This window comes from Mycothermus thermophilus (assembly GCF_041956435.1).
Source record: "Mycothermus thermophilus strain CBS 625.91 unplaced genomic scaffold VTJ04scaffold_5, whole genome shotgun sequence".
Lineage (NCBI taxonomy): Eukaryota > Fungi > Ascomycota > Sordariomycetes > Sordariales > Chaetomiaceae > Mycothermus > Mycothermus thermophilus.
In genome coordinates this window covers 2,063,838-2,083,194 of record NW_027191431.1, presented here as the reverse complement: position 1 = coordinate 2,083,194, position 19,357 = coordinate 2,063,838, and the positions used below count along the sequence as shown (strand labels likewise).

Genomic DNA, 19,357 nt, shown 5'->3' with positions numbered 1-19,357 from the left:
CGGTCGTGTAACCAGCATGTTACCCTGTAGACAGTCGGCTATGTGAGTATTTAGGCCCTCGATACACAGTATATTGCGTGTTGAAAAGAAAAGTCCTCTTGGGAATGCGTCAGGAAAACCGGTTATGTGCCTGGGCAATCATTCATTCACCAGGGAAGCGGGAGAAGAATTTGAAGGATGAAGCACGGACACCATGTTCATGCGCTGAACGGCTGCTTCGAAGCCTGGGCCTGGGTGATCCATGGACGCAGCTCCTCTCCTATGCTCAACGTGCGCAAGGGCGTGCTGAGTAGGTAGATAAGGCATCTGTCCGTTGATGAGGGGTTAGCAGGCCGGCGGTCTCGGCGGATCTCTTGTACGAGGTCTGCCCGCAGAAAGGCGAGCAAGAAACCAAACTGCCCAGCAAGCAAATAAACACCGCAGGTGCGGACGGGGAAGCGGATGCGACATTTGATGCTCGGACTGGTGATGGTGTTGCCGCCCGTAGCGATGTTACCGCCATCAATAGGAGCTTCACACCTCGCCCATGAGTCGTTGACAGTCTCCCCCTCGGTGAGATCAAGAAGACCTGTGCTCACAGTATGGCAAGCTTATTGGACTAGGAGCGAGGCGAGCAAGCAGAAGAGGGCATGTAGCGTCGACTGGCCGGGTTGTGTAACGGTCATGATATGCAAAAGCAGAGTCGTACCGCCGAACAAGAGACCATTCATTGACCGAGAGATTGAAGAGAGATCCACGACGGCTGGGATTCCATTTTCCACATGTTGTGTGGTGGTCACCATACGCAAGACTTTATGTTTACCTCTCATCTTGATGATCTGATTCGACGAGTCTGGTCGGTGGTTGTTAAGAGGTCCTCTCAGCCGCGTGCTGGGCAGGGCAGGGCAGGGTTACCACCAGAGACTCATCTCACCACCAACCACCGCCGCGTTCTTTGTCCTCCCTCGGCCCACGCGGGAGAGGTGGATTGGGGAAACTGAGCATATGAGAGCACACCACGTCGGGCCAGCTATATTTAGACGAGCCACTCGGTGGGGAGGAACCCAGGTGTCTGGTACGTAATACCTACCGGCGCGAGGTTCAGATCCCCATCCCCATTGCCGGGCGATGAGGTCATGGGTTAGGGGATGTAGAAGAAAGGGTTCATCTGAGCCCGGGAGAAGGTCTCTTTCGTGATGGATCCTGAACAGGAGTGTCTCGGCATGACGACACCTGACGCTAGTATGTGGTGGCAGTGTTGAAATGTCTCCCGCGGATGGCCGGCGGGGATGAAAAGGACTCACCGCTTGGACACTAGGGCAGAAGGCATCACACACTGTGTCTCCAAGAGCGTGGCACAAGACCGTATGACCATGATTCTTAAACCTGATTTATAATGGCTGCGGAGTTGGGCCTATGGGAAGTGAGTCACGGCGAGTCGAGGTTGATCGGACTGTTCTGTTCGACGATGATGTTTTTGATGTCCTCGATCCGCAGCATACGACCTTTAAAATGGCTGCACGAGATCTGAAAGGGGGCTCACCATCGGGCTGGAAAGGGTTGTCTTTGCGGAGTTGTTGCTTCCTCGATGTTTTGTGGTGCTTAGTCACAGGTCGTCTTACTGGCGACTCGGACTGCGAGACATCATCGTCATTCTTGGCCCAGTTCCCAATGAAGCAAGGTTTACGAAGTATATACGTAGTTCATACCAGTCCAGTGGTGCACCATCCACCTCCATTAGCACGTTTCCCGGAGCGCTCATGTACCGGGCTAGATGACGGAGCATAGGGAACAGAGGGTAAGAGAAACGTTGTATCGCATCTTGAAGTATTTCTCGGCCCTTTCGATGAGCAGCACATCAACCTAAATGAGCCTTTCAACAGACGTTCCGGAACAACCGAAGGTGGCGGTCGATCAACATCAGAGACCCTAGTGCAGGAAGTACTATGTAGTACAGAGGGTTGCCGAGACAATCAATGTGGTCAAAGCAAGGTTAACGGGCAATGCCGATCAAGTGAACACAAAGAAACGAAAGATGTGCGCGGGACGAAACGTTTCTTCAGGAATAGAAACGGCCAAGTCCCAAGCCGGCCATAGCGCTGGGGCTTGTGAGCGCCCGCGGCGCGCCACCGGCCCTCCTGTGTCGGGTCTTGGGACTCTAGCGCTGAGAGGGCCCGCAGAAGTGAAAAAGGTAGTGATCGGTCGCACAGCGCAGAAGGTTTTGAAACGGCAAATCACAGGAAAGGACGTCAAGACTTGGCGTGTGTGTGGTGCGCGGGATGATGGGGTTGTGAAAGGGATGGTCGACCTGAGATGCGGGCCCAGCCACGCAGGGTCTGGGGTGCGTGAGCAGTTCCAGGTTGAAGCATGGTCAGAGAGGTGTGCTTTGGGGTGTGTGCCCGTGACATGACGACGAGCACTTGCACGGAGGGGAAGCAGAGACACCAGCCATGAAGTTTGTCATGCTGAGAAGTGGACAAAGTCGCCTAACAGCCTGTGTCTGAGTTTCGTGGAGACCTCGCGAGGCAGATGTTTTCACGAGGCTAACCTGCGGACGACCGTCGATTTGAGGACTGTGGATGTAGGCTACTCCGTACTATCTCAGAGGTTCGAGGCAGGTAGCCTGTAGGTAGATCTGCCGCCGGGCCCTCGCATCGGCGTCGGTTCCTCTCAAGTTGCTGAGACGTGACATATAAGGCGGAAGTCCTCCTACTATGCACCACATCCATCTGTCACACAAAATCTGGGTTGCGTCCCAGCCGGAGGTCAAAGAGCCAACGCAACGGGACTTTTTGCAGCATGGTGGGCGTTCCAAAAGGCTGGGGGAGGGGGAAAAGGCAGATGTGAGTTGCGAAGGGTAGCAAGGGCTTGAGACGGCAACGCGGGAAGCCAAAAATGGACACGAGAAACGGTGCGGTCGGACCAATCAGAAGCTGAAACAACCCCAGAAATGCCCCGATCCACCGCAAGCCACGCCGCAAGGGTTGGGTGCATGGGTTTGGCGTCGCGCCCCGTTTGGGTTTAGCCCGGCGAGGGTGACGGGCTTCTTGGGCTCCCGGAGACCGAGAGTTCACTTGCTTTTTCACTTCACTTTCATGGTCTTGCTGACGTGCAGCCAGCAACCGAGGTCGTCTACGGAGTACTCCGTACTCCTTACCGGGCCGGCCGGCTGACACTGAATCATCAACAGTTGCATACTCTAGATAAAACACAACCTCGAAGCCAGATTGAAACGTTTCTTGCGCAACTTGATCCTCTGTTCCGTTAATGAAGGCTGAGCCGATCATCAACTGTCGAAGTGTTCCGACGCGATGGCAAGCTAACGGGCGCTCACTTCCGCTGGTCGGTCTGGTCGGACGTCATCGGATCCACATTGAGGCGATGCTCGCGGCCCCACTCCGAAAGAAACCTTGGAACCTTGCCCAGAACAAGGCAGGCCAGCCGAGGCGTGGGAGTCTGAAGAAGTGAACGCTCTCCCAGACGGCCCACTGCCAGTGTTTCCAAAGGGGAGCCGATATGGGGACTCGAGTGTCGTTCACACGCCGATGAGATCCGGTGTTTATCCATATCTCGAGCAGAGATATACCACCTGCTTCAAGCGTCCTCCCCGCGCTACCGTCTCAGGTAGTCCCGAACCCATGTCCTGGGACTTCCTAGCAGCGGTCCCAGGTCTGCCGCGGCCGAGCATCTCCGTCGACTCGGCTCGACCAGCAGGGTTCTTTGTGCGGTTTTGCATGCATCTGCGCATGTGCTGCAACCCCTCAGGGCTCCAACCTCACCACCAGAAACCACCAGACCTGTGCGGAATAAACAAACCCCGCACGGAGGTGATTGGAATCATACGGTTGGCGGGTGTGAGTGATTGTTTTGTGCAAAGAGTATCCACCTGTGCATCCGACCTGCCCAGAGAGACACAGTCAATAGGTTGAATCGGGTCTAGAGTTGACTAATACATGCCAGACTCTACTCCATAGTATGAGAGGTGGGCATGAACCGGCGGGAAACACTTTCACCGAGCAGTTCGAGAATGAACATGGGGCCTGGTATTGGATGAACTCTACCTCTATGTGCCTGGTCAGGGCTAGACCGGAGCATATTCCTTGTAACCGGCGTGGTTGGGCGTAGAACTTGTGTGCTTGTAAATGTAATGTTGTGAGGACGCTGCTTATGGCAGACTACATTGCCATCAAATCTACATAGCGTGGCTAGCTTCCGCACCATCACCATCATCAACCTAGGTTGACAATGGTAACCGATCAGTCGGTTAGGACGTCATGTTACTTCGGTGGCAGTTATCCCGGGCCTTCGCCTCAACGGTTACTAATCCTGGCCCGAGCTTCAAAGCTCACACCGCACAATGGCGTTAACATGGAAGCCAACCAAGCCTCCCATTCTCCTCTTGCCCCCAAAGTTAACGTCGCATTGGCCGAGCCCTCTGCTACTGCACCGTCTGCGGACTCAGCAGCAGCTGGCTGGCATTGGTCCCGGGGTGAACCTGGGTATACGGAGCACAGCATGAACCCAGTGCCTTCTTTGGGACGCTCTCGTTGCAGCAAACCCGCATCCGACCTACATGGCGCTCGCTGTCGGGCATGTTGAGCGCTGGCGCTTCACCCAGTCCTAGCCACCATAACATGAGATCCTGCATGGGCACAGCAGGATCTACAGTCCGGACTGAAAGCTTGGTGAGAGGAGTGCCATGATAGTGGCCACACGTGTACCGGAGACCGTTGAGATGGCCTTGACATGTCACAGCGGATCATCGTCAGTGGTGCCGATGACGGGCGATGCTGCCAATCCATCGCTCCGATCGAGGGCTTTGTTGCATCCCGTTTGGAGCCCGGCTCCGAAGTGGTGCTCCATCTGTCGCTACCTTAGTTGCCCTCGAGCCCAAAGCTGTGCCACAGTCCGTCTGCCAATCCGCTTGTAGTCTATCGTCTTTGTTTCTTGATGCCCAGAATGCCGTCCGACCACGAATGGAGAAGAAAAACAAGAGAAAGAAAAACATGCAAAAATAGGTCGGGTATCTGGACGTTCTTGCCTTCATGGCAGAATTCTATTCGGCAAAACCACGGCCCAAACCTGCACGACTCCTGCTGTGCCAGAGCCAAATGCCTCTCTGTGGAAGCAGGTTGCTTGTCGAGCTTTCCTGGTCTTTCTTCACTCACACGGCCCTAAACCTGATTCGGCCCAGGTGGGGGATGGGCACATGGATGGAAGGGCAGGCGCGTGTCAACTGGGGACCACTTTTCTTGGCCCGTCGTGGTTTCCCTGCCCCGGAGGTGACGGCAGCTGCGGCGGGCGGGTCGCCCGTTGCTTCAGTTGCCCCAGTGCGCACACACTCTCCACTGGAGCTGTGCGATCCCACCCAGTGCCAGTGCACCCTGGCCTGGTGATCCCACCATTCAGCGCACAGCCCGTTATTTAACACTTGCAGCCTCCCCCCTCACCCTCGTCCCGCTTCTCTTCTGTTCTTTTTGGAGACATCATCAACGCTCGTCCCAGCTCGCTCGCTGAACCCCCTTTACCACTCACGTTCGCTTTTAGCAAACCCCTAGGAAGTCCTCGTCGACTCCTGTCATTCGCTTGTTTTTATTTGTTTGTGCTTGGAGAGAGAGGAGAGAAACCGGAAACGAAACCACCCGCCAAACCCTCCCATCGCTCATCGTCCGGACAGCTATCACATCACGGCTTTTCAGGGATGAGCGTATAGAGACAACATCGGCCACCCACCGTTCATCTGCCATCCTCGCCCCCCGTCTAGGAAGCAGATGTCTGTTTGCCAGGCCTAATACCTCGACACCACATCGCTCGCTACACCCACTCTCGCTTAGGTTTCTTGTTGTTCATCTCTCTCGAAGCGCAAAGGAGTACGCCACGATCGCTACTGTCTGGGAAAAAAGAGGAAGAACGCGGAAAAGGGAAAAGAGCCAGGATCGCGAAAGCGCAAAAAGGAACCGTTGAGACGAGTCGTGGACCAAGAAGGACTGTCGAGGAGACTGTCGGTTCTGCACCGCCGTTGTCCCGGCTTTGTTCGACTCAATTTGATCGCCCACCCATCCATCCGTGACGCAGCGTTTTTGAACATCGGCTCCGGCCTCGCATCGCTGCACGTCGAGTCTACCACCTTGCGTCCTATCGTCGCCGTCACAGCGTAGTGTCTTCTGGCACCTCTCGCACCTTTCTCCGCAAACCCCTCCACATTCGCTAGCCACCGCCCCTTGGGCACGTCGTGTGTTTACTTTATGTCGGTTGCCCCTTTTTCTTGACTCCTCCGTGCATGGGCCTCAGAACTAACCTTGCTGCAGTTTTTAATCGTATTTATTTGTAATAATGGCTGGTCCTGGTGGCGGTCCTCCTCGTCGGAGGTGAGTCTTAGACGCGACGCTCTCCTGGCCTACTCTCGTCTATGATACTAACGCTTTTCCAGCCACACCAAGTCTCGCAAGGGATGCGAAACTTGCAAGCGCCGCCACATCCGTTGCGATGAGAACTTCCCTCAGTGGTACGTATTGGTCCTGGGCCATGGATGAGTTCAAGTGCTGACAGCAGCAGCCGCAACTGCACCAAGCACAAGATCCGGTGCCCGTACAATGATGTTCCCGTTCCCGAGGACAGGGCTGGGTCGCCCGACAAGCCCGATCTTATGTGGACTCCCGAGATCGAGGCCACCATCGACCAGTGGCGCCGCACGGGCATGTTCCCGTTCCCCAGCCTGGGAATCTACCCTGCGCCCGCCCCCGAGACCCTGACGGTCGAGGAGCTTCGTCTGATCCACCACGTCGCCTCCATCAGCTACCAGATGCAGGAGATGGATGCTGGCGACTTCACCCTGTGGACCCAGCAGATTCCCACGTAAGGACCTCCCGCTCCCTAGGCAAGTTGATGGTCTTACTAACCCGAACGTTCCAGTATCCTCAGGATCGGCGCGACCCACCGCTATGTCTTGCACTCGCTGCTCGCCTTCTCGGCCATGCACCTGGCGTACCTGACTAACTGCCCGGCGGTGGGGAACATGGCCTATGAGCACCGCGGCATCGCCCTCAAGGGCCTGCAGGAAGCCATCGGAACCTTCTCCCGTGAGACTTCGGACGCCATCCTCGCCGCCTCGCTCGTCCTCTCGTGGCAGGCCACAGATTGGTAAGCCCAATAGCACCATGCAGGTAACCGGCATCTACCAGAAAGGCAACTAACCAACGTCGCAGGCGGAGCTGGACCCAACTCATGCAGGGGACTCTGTCGGTCATCGAGGCCATGGATCCCTGGAAGCATGAGTCCGAGTTTGGCAACTTCATTGCCGAGAGCAGCACGTTCCCGACGGCCCCGTCGTCGCCGACTCCGGACCATCGGCCCAAGGAGCCCCGGCCCGATGACCTTGAGGCCTTCCAGCGCGCCCTGCAGCAGCTCCAGAAGCTCGAGTCGTTCCTCAAGAAGAACCGCGAGGACACGAAGCCCGTCACTCAGCTCATCACCTTCATGAAGGGTTCTCGCAAGGTCACCTCGTCGCTGTCTGTTGCCCAGCAGTTCGACCGCCTCAAGCCGCTGCGCGCTTGGCTGTTCTGGATGCCCGTCCAGCATCTGGAGAAGAACGGCGCTTCGCCCAACGCCCTGGTTGTCATTGCCCACTACTACACAGCCGCCCTGCTGATGGAGCGTCTGTTCCCCGAGATCGGTGCCGCCTACTTTGGCAGCATGACCATCGGCCCGGTCGAGCAGATCGCCCGCCGCCTGTACGCCATCCGCAACTCGGGCGTCCTGGATGGCGACCTGCAGACCCCGCTCGCCCTCATGGAGTTCCCCATCGAGACGGTCAACGAGTTCCGCTCGCGCATGGGCTGGGTCCAGCCCGTTCGCACGCCCTCGTTCCCTCAATTCGAGCAGCCCAGCTTCTACGGCATGAACGACGGCTCGCCGCTGATGCTCCAGGCCAACTTGTCGTCCGAGTACCTGCCGTACGGCGACAACTTGGCCTTCAGCTACAGCACCGAAGACCTGTCCGTCATTCCCGAGGCCGGCCCGAACAGCGCCATCAGCCCGCTCCAGGTATCGTCGCCGTACATCAACCCGCACTACCTCAGCATCCCCAGCCCCTCGTATGGTGCCTACAGCCCGGCCTCGAGCAGCTTTGGTGACTTTGGCGATGCTTCTCCTCTCGCGTACAGCGATACCGAGGATAACGGCACCTACGGCATGGGCTATGCGGCCGCTTCGCCAATGCTCGGCGGTTCCAACTCGTATGGCGTCGGGTTCGTTCCTCCAATCCAGACCGTGTGGACCTGATGCGGATTGCACCACCACCAGGGCCGCTAGCCACCTCCGCGAGCGCAAGCAATGATTAACAGTGACGGACCAGGCCTTCGTATCTGAGCACGACTCCGGACTACCCGCCTCCTGAGGACCTCCATTCATGGCTGTCATCTCGGCAACGTACCTTCGCGCCGTCGCCCTTCCTGGGTCCCGAGCACCACCTGCTCCCGATCCCTGAGTCGCCCAGCTCCCAGTTCGTCTCGCTGGCGACCCAAGATGAGGACGTCGTTCACGTCAACGCTTCCATGTTCTCGGCGGGCCCCAACCCCCAAGACAAGAAGGCGGGCGGCAGCGCTTAGGTCGGCAACCTGGGGCCTTGTTTTTTTTGGTTTTGTTCGTTTTTTTCCATTTCGCTCGACGAGCAACCGCGTTGTCTGTCGATTCTCTTCGCCTCAACACAGACGCAATTGTACATCACCCTCCTTCGACGATCGGTCACACCACACGCCCTCGTACGGCACCTAATACTCGGCTCGCCCGCAGGCATTTCCACGGAATCGGCGCGGTCCGTGATACACTCCTTTTCGTCTGCGACGAAGATACATAATAATCGCGACATTTCTGCATTTTTGCAACGACGCTCCTTTGTCAACATCGATGATACCCAACTAGACGACACTCCTTTTTGCTCGACGCATCGGACACCGGCAGGTCCGCCCCGCTGGATCAAACTATAGACTTTCCTTCAGCAGCATTTTTCACCGCGCGGATCGGTTCAGAGATACCCAACATAGACGCTCCTTTCAGCATCAGCATAGACACACACACTCCTTTGACGACATTACTGTATTATGAAGGCATTGAAGGCCGGCATAGAATTCGCTCCTTACGGATATATACACATCACTGGATGATCACGATACCCAACTGCATAGCGGCTGTTGTTTAGGTTAATTTTTTGACTTTTTTGGTTGGTTGGTTGGTTTGGATTTTGGATAAGGTGCTGTCTCCCATCGAGGACTTCGATAATCTTTGTAATCTGTTGGTGGATTTGGATTTGCATTGGGCGGCGTTTTGTTGGTTTTGCTTCTTGTATCTGCTTTTCTGCTCGACGCTGCCGCATGCCTCGGTGTGTTGGTATAGCAAAAAGGAGGAAAGGGATATATAGCGGGCGTGGCGGAGGAAGTAATACTTTGCGGCGAAAATGGAGAGCTTTCAGAGCCGAAAGTCTTTGGTAGGCCTCCTCGGGTCGGAGATATAATGTGTTGCAGGTTCAAAGTAATTCAGTGTGAATGAGAAGAGCAAAAGTCTCTGAACAATTCTTAGCCTTTTCTGCTTGCTGTAGTTGTCTTGGCCACTGTCCCACAGACGATCGTCGCCCAGCGACTGTCGTCCCTCGGGCTGCTGCTCCCATCTCGGTGACCACGCCGAAAGGACAATTGATGTTGGTCATCGATGACCAAGGAATTTGCCATCTTACGTTATTGTTTTGTTGACGGTCATCCCGTGCATAAATTTTGGGCTTTGGTGTCGACTTGGTATCGATCCTATGACTTCGGAATTGAGTTGGTCAAATTATAAGGCGAAGTAATCGTTAGCAAGATTATGTTTTCCCCGTTGCTCTCGAGAATACCTAATCCGTGAGCCAAAGGGACTACTTCAAGCCTTTGAGCACACTGCCAATTTCTTTGGAGACTTAAGTGTCTTGAAAAAGACGCAGATGTTCGATCTAATCATTGTCACACTTGAATTTCTCAGGACAATGTTGGCAGAGGGCAGAAGCCAACACCCTTCCCCGTCCCCGCCTCATGAATGTTCATGTAAATTGCGGCACAGGTCGGATGGGAACATGGAAGACTTAATAGTGAGATCAAGGACGTAAACACCCGTCAGAGTACATACATCGTTCTCTCTCTGAACCGGTTGTCCTGCGGTGTAGCGTGTACAACATACATATCGGTAGATGCCCTTAGGGACTGGAACACACATTACATCCTCCGTAGCTCAGATAGACGTCCTAACAAAGGCTACCTACCTACCTACCTAGTTAGGTTCCTGATGAACGCCGCGAGTATTTACTTCCTTGAGATGTAGACACATTCCAAGACTCTTAACAGAGTATGGACAAACAAACATCGTCCAGTTCTCCATTACCGTAACTACCGGCAGCCATCTACGAGTATTGTTTAGGTCTCAGAGTTATCACAGATCACCGACTCACTCCCACACTCAATCTCATGAACAGTTCAAATTCAAGAGGAACTTTTTGAGCTCTTGCTTCAGGTACCGAAGTTTGAGTGTAAGTATTTTGAACCAACATCTAAGTATTCCCTCCCTATGCTGATGATAGCGACAACAACGATGACCATGACGATGACGCTCACCTCCCGTAGAAACAGAAAGCAACAGAAACACCATAACCACCCAGCTTGAGAACATGCTCGCTCCTATTCACGTCCCAGAGAGCTCCAGAAAAGAGAAACACAACGACACCGAAAAAAGGAAAAGGAAAAGACAGCCTATGACGACAAAAAAAAGAAATTTCCCGAGGGGTATATAAAATGGTTCCCAGCCGTGTTCCCGTGCTCCGTTGTTCTTGACTCCACTCCTGAATTTCACCCGTCCGCACAACCGCTCATCCCGTAGCAACGCCGTTCAGGTCCCTTCCCAAGTTCCTTTCCTTCCCACGCTTCGCCAGCTAGCCAGCCAGCCAGATTGAAGACTATAAACGAAAAAGAAAATCTAGTTGATCATCGACAGGGTATCCAGTCTTTCTCCTACTACTCACGCACCACATCACACCACACCCATGCTTCGACCCTTGGGTATGTCACCGGGTACTGCTGCTCCCGGCCGCGGCGCTACCAGAACTGTGCCTGCTCCTGCTGCTATCACTCCTGGTCCTGCCCGCTCCCTGGCGAATAGCGTCCTGGTAGGTTGGGATGGGAGGGCTGGGAGGACCGTGGGGCTGCGCGTTATTGCTGCCGCGGGTCGTTGCATTCGAAGTTCCCCGGCTGCGAGTCAAACGGATGAGAGGAGCGTTCTCACTATCCGAGCTGCTGCGCCTGGCATTGTTGGACTCGTCCTCGGCGTCCGAATGTTCCGGGCTGGTGTACTCGGGCGGCGGGCGGTTCTCGAGCTCTGGTGGTAAACCCAGGCCGATATATGCCGGAGGGGGGTTCTGGCCGTGGAAGTTGGGCTGGACGAGCGCGGCGGCGCTGCTGCTGGGCTCGCCGGCCTCATCCGCCGGTACAAACTGCGCGAGGGAGATATCCGTAGGGCTGCGGGCGGGACCGGGGCTAGTAGGAGACAGAAGGCGGAAGTTACCCGAGATGGAGCGTGAATGAGAGGCAGCGCCCGACAGGCCAGCGCCTTGCCGGGACAACTGAGCCGACTGGCTGTACTGGTGGCGGCGAGACGAGCTCACGAAACCGTCCTTAGATCCGGTTGCGAGGAGAACCGTGTCGGCCTCGGCACCGTACGGCGGCGGCGGCGCCAGGGAACCCGTCATGGGAGCGAGACCCCATTTCTTGACGTTGGCCTCGATGAAGACGAAGCCGGCCTGACCAAAGTTGACGTGGACGACGCAGGGCCCGTTCGCGCCGATTGCAGGGAAGAAGTTGGGCGACTTGGCACCATGCACGACATCCTCCAGCTTCTTGCCGTTTCGCGTGAAGAAAATGGTCCCTGTCCTTGTACGATAGCCGACGCCGATAACATCGCCCTGCATGATTTGCGGCCCATACGGGGTGGCACTGAACGGCTGGTTATAGCGGCGGGTGCCGTTGGAGAAATAAGCAACTGACTGCTTGTGGAAGCCCGGTAACCTGAAGAGCGGATACGGCTTGGTGGCCATGCCGATGGCGAGCAGCGTGGTTTCTGGCTTTTCATAGATCTTGGCCTCCCAGTAATACACATCGTTTTGTTTCGGAACGGGCAGGTTGCTCATGACGGTGCACTCGGAGTCAAAGAACTCGATCTCGGTCCGGGCTTCGACGAAGCAGTTGGCGATCTCAAGTTCAGGCTCGAACTCCCAGGCCGACACGCCCTTCTCCTGGATCGCCAGGTACTGAGACAGCGATATATCGGTCTGCACGGACTCGGGAGGGTTGGCGTTGATAAAAGCTAGAGAAAGGGTCAGCATGCCGGTACGACTGGCTTCATCGATAGATAAGGAGGCTACATACCTTTTGCCCTCAAATACTCGGCCCGTTGCATGTCATCCATCGTCTCGAGGGCTTCAGCCTCCTCGCGAAGAAATTGTTGCTCATCATCGAACTCGCCGGGCCGGCCGATGCGGTCGAGGAAGATACGCCCTGGGGCCGTGTTCTTGATGAAGTAGAAAGCAAGGAAAATAATGATAATTAGCACTGCCGACCCGAAGGACGACAGGAGCCCGATGACGACGCCATTCAGGCTCGGGCCGTAGTTGGCCATCTTAGAGAAACGTTATCGCTAGCCGATGGCCAGAGGGTGGTGGTTGTCGTTGCTAGAATCGACGCGTCGGTAAAGGAGAGGCGCTGCTAGGCAGCGGGTGCCTGGCAACGATCTCTAGAGGATGTTGATATCAGTGTGCCGTGGTTTGTAGCTCGACCGTTGGGTTGATGTGTAGGAGTCGCTGGAAACAACGAGATTGGAATGTCGAGTGGGGGGTCGGGTCCAGCTATCTCTCCGCGTGCGGTCTCGAAAGATAAGTGGCGACGGCAACGACGGCGACAGCTACAATGTGTTTTCACGAGACAGGTTGGATGATAGTTTCGGGGGCGGCGGAGAAAACGCGACAACAGTTGCGTAGGTCGTCGTCGTCAGGTGCTGTGGGACAGAGGCTGCAGGTCCCTGTGCGCGGAGCGCATGTCAGGTGGGAGGGATCGAGAGTGACGGAACAGCAGTGAAAGCGTGTGTGTCGGGTGTGGCAGGCCGGCGGGGAGCCAACACGCCCGCCAAGGAAATCGAGAGGTGGATGACGACGAGGCCGGAGAGATGGAATCCCCGCAACGGCAGAGGCGCCGCCCGCTTGGATCTGAGGATGAGATGTTGAATGTAACGCCGACCTGGAAGGAGGAAGAAAAAGCAAAGGAAGCAGACAGGACACAAAAGAAAACAGACGAATCGAGGGCTAGGAAAAAGGGAATGGTGGAACGATCGAGATAGTGACGGAACGAGGAGAGATGAGAGATGGGACGGAGGGTTGGAAGAGAAGACAACGGAAGATGGATGCAGCGGCCAGACCTTGGAAGTCAAGCCTGAGACAGACCCGACAACAGCGAGCGAACACCTGAATCCAGCGAAAATGACAGGCCAAGACCCGCCCTCAGCCGTTGCCGATGCGCCGCTAACAGCGAATGCTTGGATAAAAAGTGGCAGCCTGATGCAGCACTAACGCTTGGCAGTGGCGGCATCCACGGTCTTGGGAAACCTGACGGGCTTTACCGGGCTGGTCTCAGCGCAAATGACGCCTGAATCAGCAGAGCGGAGGTTGGGTCCACTGTGGGGCTTTCCTGGCAACCCGCCTCGCAAGTTGGCGATCTGCCCGAGTCTCAGGCATCCGAATGCAGGAGAGTTGCAATCTGGAACACATCGCTTCCACCTCAAGATGATCTTCTTGATGGAGTCAGATTGTGCACAATGGATTGTGAAGAGACCAAGCAGAGGCCATGTCTCTGAGCCTCTGCACACGATATCCAATTGTCTCAGCTGAATCAGCCGCATCCGGATGGCTTGCCCTGAACACTTTCATGTCCCGGCCCGGCTTGTCAGCGTCTTGGGCGCTTGAGGGCGGCTTGGTGTTTCACCAGACTGACTCCGGGATGGGGGCTGAACGGTTTCAGAGCAGCACCACTCCGGAGTAGTGCTAGGAGATATCACTGCTGTGTAAGCGCTTACTTTTGTGTTCTGCACCTATTTAAATGCCTGGCCCTCTTTACTCCGTACTGTGCAATTCATGCGCCGAGCATCGTGCCAATCCCCATCCTTCACCTCGAGGCACGACGGGTGAATCGAAGGGAGCATCGCCGATGTATGCATGCTTTCACTTATTCCAGAGCCACAAATCCAATTCCCTCATGATTCATTGGCAAAATGCGAGTTGACAAAGGAGAAGTGCAGGTATATTGACTCGAAACATCCTCCCACGCCTGTTCTGCATACCGTCATACTACCGACATAAAGGAAGTACATACATGTCCCAAACTCATATACTCTACATGTGTTGTCATGCCAAAGAAACCGAGTTCCCATCACCACTCCAAACGCTGAACCGTCCTTACATACCTTCATGACCTGCGTTCCCAAGTCCATTCATTCCATGCCATGTCATCATCACATTGCCCAACCTCTCATCATCATCATCTCATTCATCGCCATCCACTCACCGCTTCGTTCCCTCATCACTCAAGCCCTAGCCCTCTCCCTGTCCCTCTCCCTGTCCCTCTCCCTCTCCCTCCTCGACGCCCTCCGATTCCTCTTATTCTCCACATAATTCGAGATTGAATCATCCGGCGCAATCGACGACTCCGCGCCCGTCGGGATGTGGTGCGGGTGCGTGTACACCTTGGTGCCGACCTCATCCTCCGTGCTGCCCGACACGACGCTGGTGCCGACCTCGCTCTCAGTCCACGAGCTGGGCACCTCGCGGCTGTGCCTGCTCTGGTGGTGCGAGTAGTGCCGCGAGCGGCTGCGCGAGTGCCGCCGGGACTCGCGGGCGCGGTTGCGCTCGTTGTCGGCCGTGGACGAGGTGGTGGCGGTGACTTCGGTGCCTTCCGAGACGACGGATTCGGCGGGGGCCGGGAGCTCGTCGATGCGGCGGAGCGCCACGCGCTCCTCGGCGCCCCGGACGAAGCTGAAGTCGCGGCGGAGGGCAACGGCGCCCGAAGAGACCTCGCTCATTTCGGGGTTGTTGCTGCTGCTGTCGTTCTTGTTTTGGCGCACCGCGGCCCGGCCCTTCTCTGCCAGGCGGCGGGCTTCGGCACGCAGGCGCTCGGCCTCGCGGGCATCCCGCTTCTCGGCCGTCGAGTAGACCTTGCGGATGCGGCCGGCGTTGGCGTCCTTGTTCTTGGTCGGGGTTGTGGTGGGCGTGCGCTGGCGGTGGCTGAGCAGGTCGTCGGTGACGGTGCTGCCGGTCTCTTCGGTGCCGTGGGTGCTCGGGCTCATGGTGGACCAGGTCGGGTTGGTGGAGCCGTCCCAGGTCGAGCCTTCGGCCTCGCTGTTGATGCCGCCGACGCGGGCGGGCTTCTCGTGGCGGTACTCACGGAGCTCTTCCTCGGCCTGCGCCGCCGCCTCTTCGTCGATGACCATGCCGTCCTCGACCTTGCGCCGCGACTTGCGTGACCGCTTCTCGTCCTTCTCGCGGGCCCTCTCCTCGCGGCGGCGTTCCTTCTCGCGCTCCTTTTGCTCGCGCCGCTTGCGTCTCCGTTCGCGGCCAGAGATGTCCGACACGCCACCCGTGATGCCCGTAGTCCCGCTGACGACAGTGGTGGCGTCGTCGCCGGTCACCGTAGTAGTGCCATCTTCGACATCCTTGTACACGCTGCCACCACCGAGAATGGTGCTCGGGGTGGCGTCGGAATAGATGGTGCCGTTGGGACCCTTGCGGCGAAGAACGGTCGAGGTGTAGTCATCCCAATCTGTTTTCTTAAAGTAGAAGCCGCCGTTCTTGGCCCAGAAGAAGAACCAAATGCCGACGAGGACGAACGCTGCGCCAATGATGCCGAAGATGGCAAACACGGCGTTGTTGTTGATGTCTTGCGGGCGGATGATGCCCTCGGAGGGATCATGGAACTCGGTGTTCTTGGAATCATCCCGGGCGAAGAGGACCTTGCTTACTTCGAGCGGGCCGAGGGCGGCGTCCTCGACCGACCGCCCGAGAAGGGTGTTGATGATGGCGGGCGCCATGTTGAGGTGGGTTGTTGTCGAAAACCTCGACTTTGCTGGCCGGCTTTAGCTGGAGACCCAGCCAAGCGGGGTCAAAAAAAGAGGTGTCGTCGATGCAAGTGGTTAGAGATGCAACAAGTCGAATAAGAAAGTGACTCGAAAAAACACTTGACAAAAAAGTCCCGTTTCGAATTGTCGTCCTCAATCGCTCGCAGGTTGTTTGGTTGTGGAATGGAAGCAAAGGCGGTGGGATGTGAGGTGTGCGGGAGGTGTGTTGTCGTTGGCCCCGGTTAACCCAGAAACCGGGAGGCTGGGGATGCACCAAGATTGGGAAGGCTGGGCGAGAGGTGGCTGCAGCCAGTCACAATGCCAGGCCTGGACAGCCAAACATCCAATTGGGGTCGCAAATGGCCTTGTTGGCCCAAATCTCGTTGCAACGCATCCACAACTCTCAGCTTGCAACGGAACCAACCACGACAAGCTGCTTCGACGTGGGATGCAAGCCTGGGTGCGTCAAAGTAAACAAGTCGGCGCTGCCCCAGCAACCTCCCGGCCAAGCGGGCCCGTCCAATCACCGTCGAGTGCCCCGCAGCGGTCCGCCAAGCCCCGATCCGCTCCGAGAATCAATGCCTCCCATCTCCGGCTGTTTCAGCATCCGGCTTGTTCAAGCCCGGCACGTTCTAGAAGCCAGGCACATTGCTCCGTACTCTATTTCCATGACCCGATGACGGGAACCTCACCTCCAATCCTCCATCTTCATATCACCTGCCCGCCTCCAGGGCTCAGGCATAAGGATGCTTCCCCAATCCCATTCCCCCCTTTTAACTGCCCCGACATCCCCCAAAACCGATGATGCAACACCCAACCTTCGACCTCCGCATGGATGGAATGCACAGGATGAATGGGATGGATCAATTGTCCCAAACCAGCAGAGTGCACCATCCCCGTCCAGAACGCCACACACGGCTCGAAACTCACCTCGACTGCCGTCTCCGGCATCCGTACAAATTAATTGCCCACCATAATAATAAGCCAAAACGAACCGACCTAAGGAAAGAGAGGAGCAAAGAATTGCATTGCGAAGCTAATCCTTTTGGAACATGCTGATGGTGATGTAGTTACGGGGTCAATCCCCGCAATTTGATTGTCGCATCTCACAAGAAACTTCAATCTCTTGTCATGCTTGTCACGAAACAGGCAGAAGGTAGGCGAAGCCAAGGCGGTCAGGCAGTCACTTCATCCATTCCTCATTCCGAGTGCCTCTGGAACTATCCTCAGTCCATCTGCCTCCGTATATTTGCTGCGGGAGCTCCTCCGGTGTCCGGAACATCGAATAGAACCCCCACCTCAGGTCGGCAGGCAGAGAGAGGTCAGACCGTCCAAAGTCCGACCAGCCCAGTCCACACCGAGCAGACACCTGCCGGAGGCGATGTGACATGATCAATCCATCTCCTTGCGCCAGCTGAAGAAAAACATGACTGCCTACGAATTGCTCCCTGTATGAGTAGAAAGGTGTACGAGAACCTAGGCAGCATCGACTGGATTCGTCCCCTGCCTAGACTCGTGTCATACCCGAAACCCCGCGTTGACTCCCCCTCCGTCGGTACTCGCAGTCCGTACTAGTGATGTCGTATGTTCGCTGCGCAAAGTACTCGAGTAGGAATGGACTTGTACACGTGTTAGCGTCCGAGGGCATGGGATGAACCGACAAAAGGAGTTTAGGACGGACCCCTGCCAGGTGAACGTTCGCAACGGCAATCGCAAGAAAACAGCAGGCAAGCTGCGTACCTCTGTACAACATCTAGACCGACCTCTGCAACACAATTCCCACGTGACCTCTCCACCAGCAACTAAGATGACTTGACTGACCGCAATGTGGTGGTGGGCGAGATGTGTCTGTGTGAGGACAGACGAAACATAACCTGCAAGGTTTCGGCCAGACCAGCTGACGTCCAGCCAACTCGACTCTCGAGTCCAGGCCGTCAGTGGACATACCACCGCCGCCATTGGGGAGGACGGCAGGTAGACCAGTCCTTACGGAGGACAAAATGCCGTTGTGGACGTCGTGGCATTAATGACGTGGCCCCTGTGTCTTGCGACGAATCCTTCATTTCTTCATCGCGCATTACCCGTACCACTCCAGGGAAAAGATCAACAACGGACGCCAAACCGTATGGTGTATGGTGAGGTGGCATCAATCTTAATTGTCGTGATTATCCAGAAGGGTAGTAAGGTAGGGAGAGACAACCTCTAAAGACAACAGCTGTAGTTGAAAGTAACGCAGGTCCAGCTACATTGACAAGAGAAAGAACCAGATACCGAGGCAATCAATAGCCAACCGCCTGAGAATTCAAGACCATCAGCAAATAATAAAACTGCTAATGATCTGACCAGGAAAAGGAAATAGGATGTCAAACATTACAAGAAGGCCGCCGCATTGCTTGTTTTTGTCGTCCATCTATCCCTTCTTTTCCATGCCAGGCCGGGTGGGTATAGGTAGATAACAGTAAAATCATTTTTGCCTCGACAACAACAATCTCAAAAAAAGCAATCTCGATATGGCTTGGACTTGGTGACAAGATCAAAGGAGAAAAGAAAGGAAGGACACAAAACAAAAGCCACCACCAGTGTCAGTCCCTCCGAAATACGACCGGACACGAGGAAAATAGTGAAGGAAAGTGATAAGAAGGCCCCGTATAAAAAGGAGTGAAGGGAACCCGATGCCATTCCTCCTATCCAACTCGGAACCAAAACGAAATGTAATCGACATGACAAGAAATAACAACAGAAGTGGTATAAGAAACAAAGGCCGCCCAACCCCCAGTCAAAACCAAAAACGTCGCCGCCAGCCGAGAGGGCGGCAGCAGACATCAAGAAGAGAAAAGACATGAAACAACAAATAAGCCAGCGCTCGCTACCCAACATCATATCAGATACCGCCAAAAAAGCCAACTGAACAATGAAATGAACAGAAAACAACAAAATTGCCGGCCGTTATGCCACATGAAGAAAAGAATTATCCAACATCGTCGTCATCATCATCAATCCGTCAAACACAAAAACCGCCCATGTTTCTTTTTTGAAGCACCCATGTCCTGTTGTGCGGGTATCCGGCCCCGATTCATCATGACCCAACCCATCCTTCATCCAACCAATGCTTTTCCGGTCATGTCACACGTCATCGAAAGTAGTCATCGTCATTCGCCAACCGGGGCCGATGTTGTCTGTCGTTGTGTACTTGTGGCCCGCACAACACATACCT

The 19,357-nt window shown here is 55.6% G+C and overlaps 9 protein-coding genes across 9 annotated transcripts, besides 2 other annotated features; 2 read left to right on the top strand and 7 right to left on the bottom strand.

Moving 5' to 3' along the window:
* Positions 1 to 197: 197 nt before the first annotated feature.
* On the bottom strand, positions 198 to 809 carry VTJ04DRAFT_7813 (uncharacterized protein; the record flags this gene model as incomplete). The annotated part of the gene is made up of 2 exons (XM_069366181.1): positions 198 to 568; positions 803 to 809. 2 exons carry the CDS (start codon positions 807 to 809, stop codon positions 198 to 200), a joined length of 378 nt encoding a protein of 125 aa, XP_069217141.1.
* A 3,608-nt stretch (positions 810 to 4,417) lies between these two features.
* Positions 4,418 to 4,474: a sequence feature (Short protein (VTJ04DRAFT_7812, KAL2118152.1) was converted to a misc_feature.).
* Positions 4,475 to 4,552: 78 nt separating this feature from the next.
* Positions 4,553 to 4,573: a sequence feature (Short protein (VTJ04DRAFT_7812, KAL2118152.1) was converted to a misc_feature.).
* A 949-nt stretch (positions 4,574 to 5,522) lies between these two features.
* Positions 5,523 to 6,261, bottom strand: VTJ04DRAFT_7811 (uncharacterized protein; the record flags this gene model as incomplete). Its single annotated transcript, XM_069366180.1, has 3 exons — positions 5,523 to 5,817; positions 5,868 to 6,199; positions 6,250 to 6,261. 3 exons carry the CDS (start codon positions 6,259 to 6,261, stop codon positions 5,523 to 5,525), a joined length of 639 nt encoding a protein of 212 aa, XP_069217140.1.
* A 51-nt stretch (positions 6,262 to 6,312) lies between these two features.
* Positions 6,313 to 8,585, top strand: VTJ04DRAFT_7810 (uncharacterized protein; the record flags this gene model as incomplete). Its single annotated transcript, XM_069366179.1, has 6 exons — positions 6,313 to 6,347; positions 6,410 to 6,484; positions 6,535 to 6,834; positions 6,892 to 7,119; positions 7,185 to 8,225; positions 8,333 to 8,585. 6 exons carry the CDS (start codon positions 6,313 to 6,315, stop codon positions 8,583 to 8,585), a joined length of 1,932 nt encoding a protein of 643 aa, XP_069217139.1.
* A 591-nt stretch (positions 8,586 to 9,176) lies between these two features.
* On the bottom strand, positions 9,177 to 9,679 carry VTJ04DRAFT_7809 (uncharacterized protein; the record flags this gene model as incomplete). Its single annotated transcript, XM_069366177.1, has 2 exons — positions 9,177 to 9,466; positions 9,544 to 9,679. 2 exons carry the CDS (start codon positions 9,677 to 9,679, stop codon positions 9,177 to 9,179), a joined length of 426 nt encoding a protein of 141 aa, XP_069217138.1.
* An 884-nt stretch (positions 9,680 to 10,563) lies between these two features.
* On the top strand, positions 10,564 to 10,872 carry VTJ04DRAFT_7808 (uncharacterized protein; the record flags this gene model as incomplete). Its single annotated transcript, XM_069366176.1, has 2 exons — positions 10,564 to 10,615; positions 10,661 to 10,872. 2 exons carry the CDS (start codon positions 10,564 to 10,566, stop codon positions 10,870 to 10,872), a joined length of 264 nt encoding a protein of 87 aa, XP_069217137.1.
* Positions 10,873 to 11,056: 184 nt separating this feature from the next.
* VTJ04DRAFT_7807 (uncharacterized protein) lies at positions 11,057 to 12,663 on the bottom strand (the record flags this gene model as incomplete). The annotated part of the gene is made up of 2 exons (XM_069366175.1): positions 11,057 to 12,351; positions 12,414 to 12,663. 2 exons carry the CDS (start codon positions 12,661 to 12,663, stop codon positions 11,057 to 11,059), a joined length of 1,545 nt encoding a protein of 514 aa, XP_069217136.1.
* A 114-nt stretch (positions 12,664 to 12,777) lies between these two features.
* Positions 12,778 to 14,523, bottom strand: VTJ04DRAFT_7806 (uncharacterized protein; the record flags this gene model as incomplete). The annotated part of the gene is made up of 3 exons (XM_069366174.1): positions 12,778 to 12,945; positions 13,004 to 13,246; positions 14,317 to 14,523. The coding sequence occupies 3 exons, from the start codon at positions 14,521 to 14,523 to the stop codon at positions 12,778 to 12,780; spliced, it is 618 nt and encodes a 205-aa protein (XP_069217135.1).
* A 93-nt stretch (positions 14,524 to 14,616) lies between these two features.
* VTJ04DRAFT_7805 (uncharacterized protein) lies at positions 14,617 to 16,116 on the bottom strand (the record flags this gene model as incomplete). Its single annotated transcript, XM_069366173.1, has 1 exon — positions 14,617 to 16,116. The coding sequence occupies one exon, from the start codon at positions 16,114 to 16,116 to the stop codon at positions 14,617 to 14,619; it is 1,500 nt and encodes a 499-aa protein (XP_069217134.1).
* Positions 16,117 to 18,633: 2,517 nt separating this feature from the next.
* VTJ04DRAFT_7804 (uncharacterized protein) lies at positions 18,634 to 19,242 on the bottom strand (the record flags this gene model as incomplete). Its single annotated transcript, XM_069366172.1, has 2 exons — positions 18,634 to 19,047; positions 19,099 to 19,242. 2 exons carry the CDS (start codon positions 19,240 to 19,242, stop codon positions 18,634 to 18,636), a joined length of 558 nt encoding a protein of 185 aa, XP_069217133.1.
* Between the last annotated feature and the right edge of the window lie 115 nt (positions 19,243 to 19,357).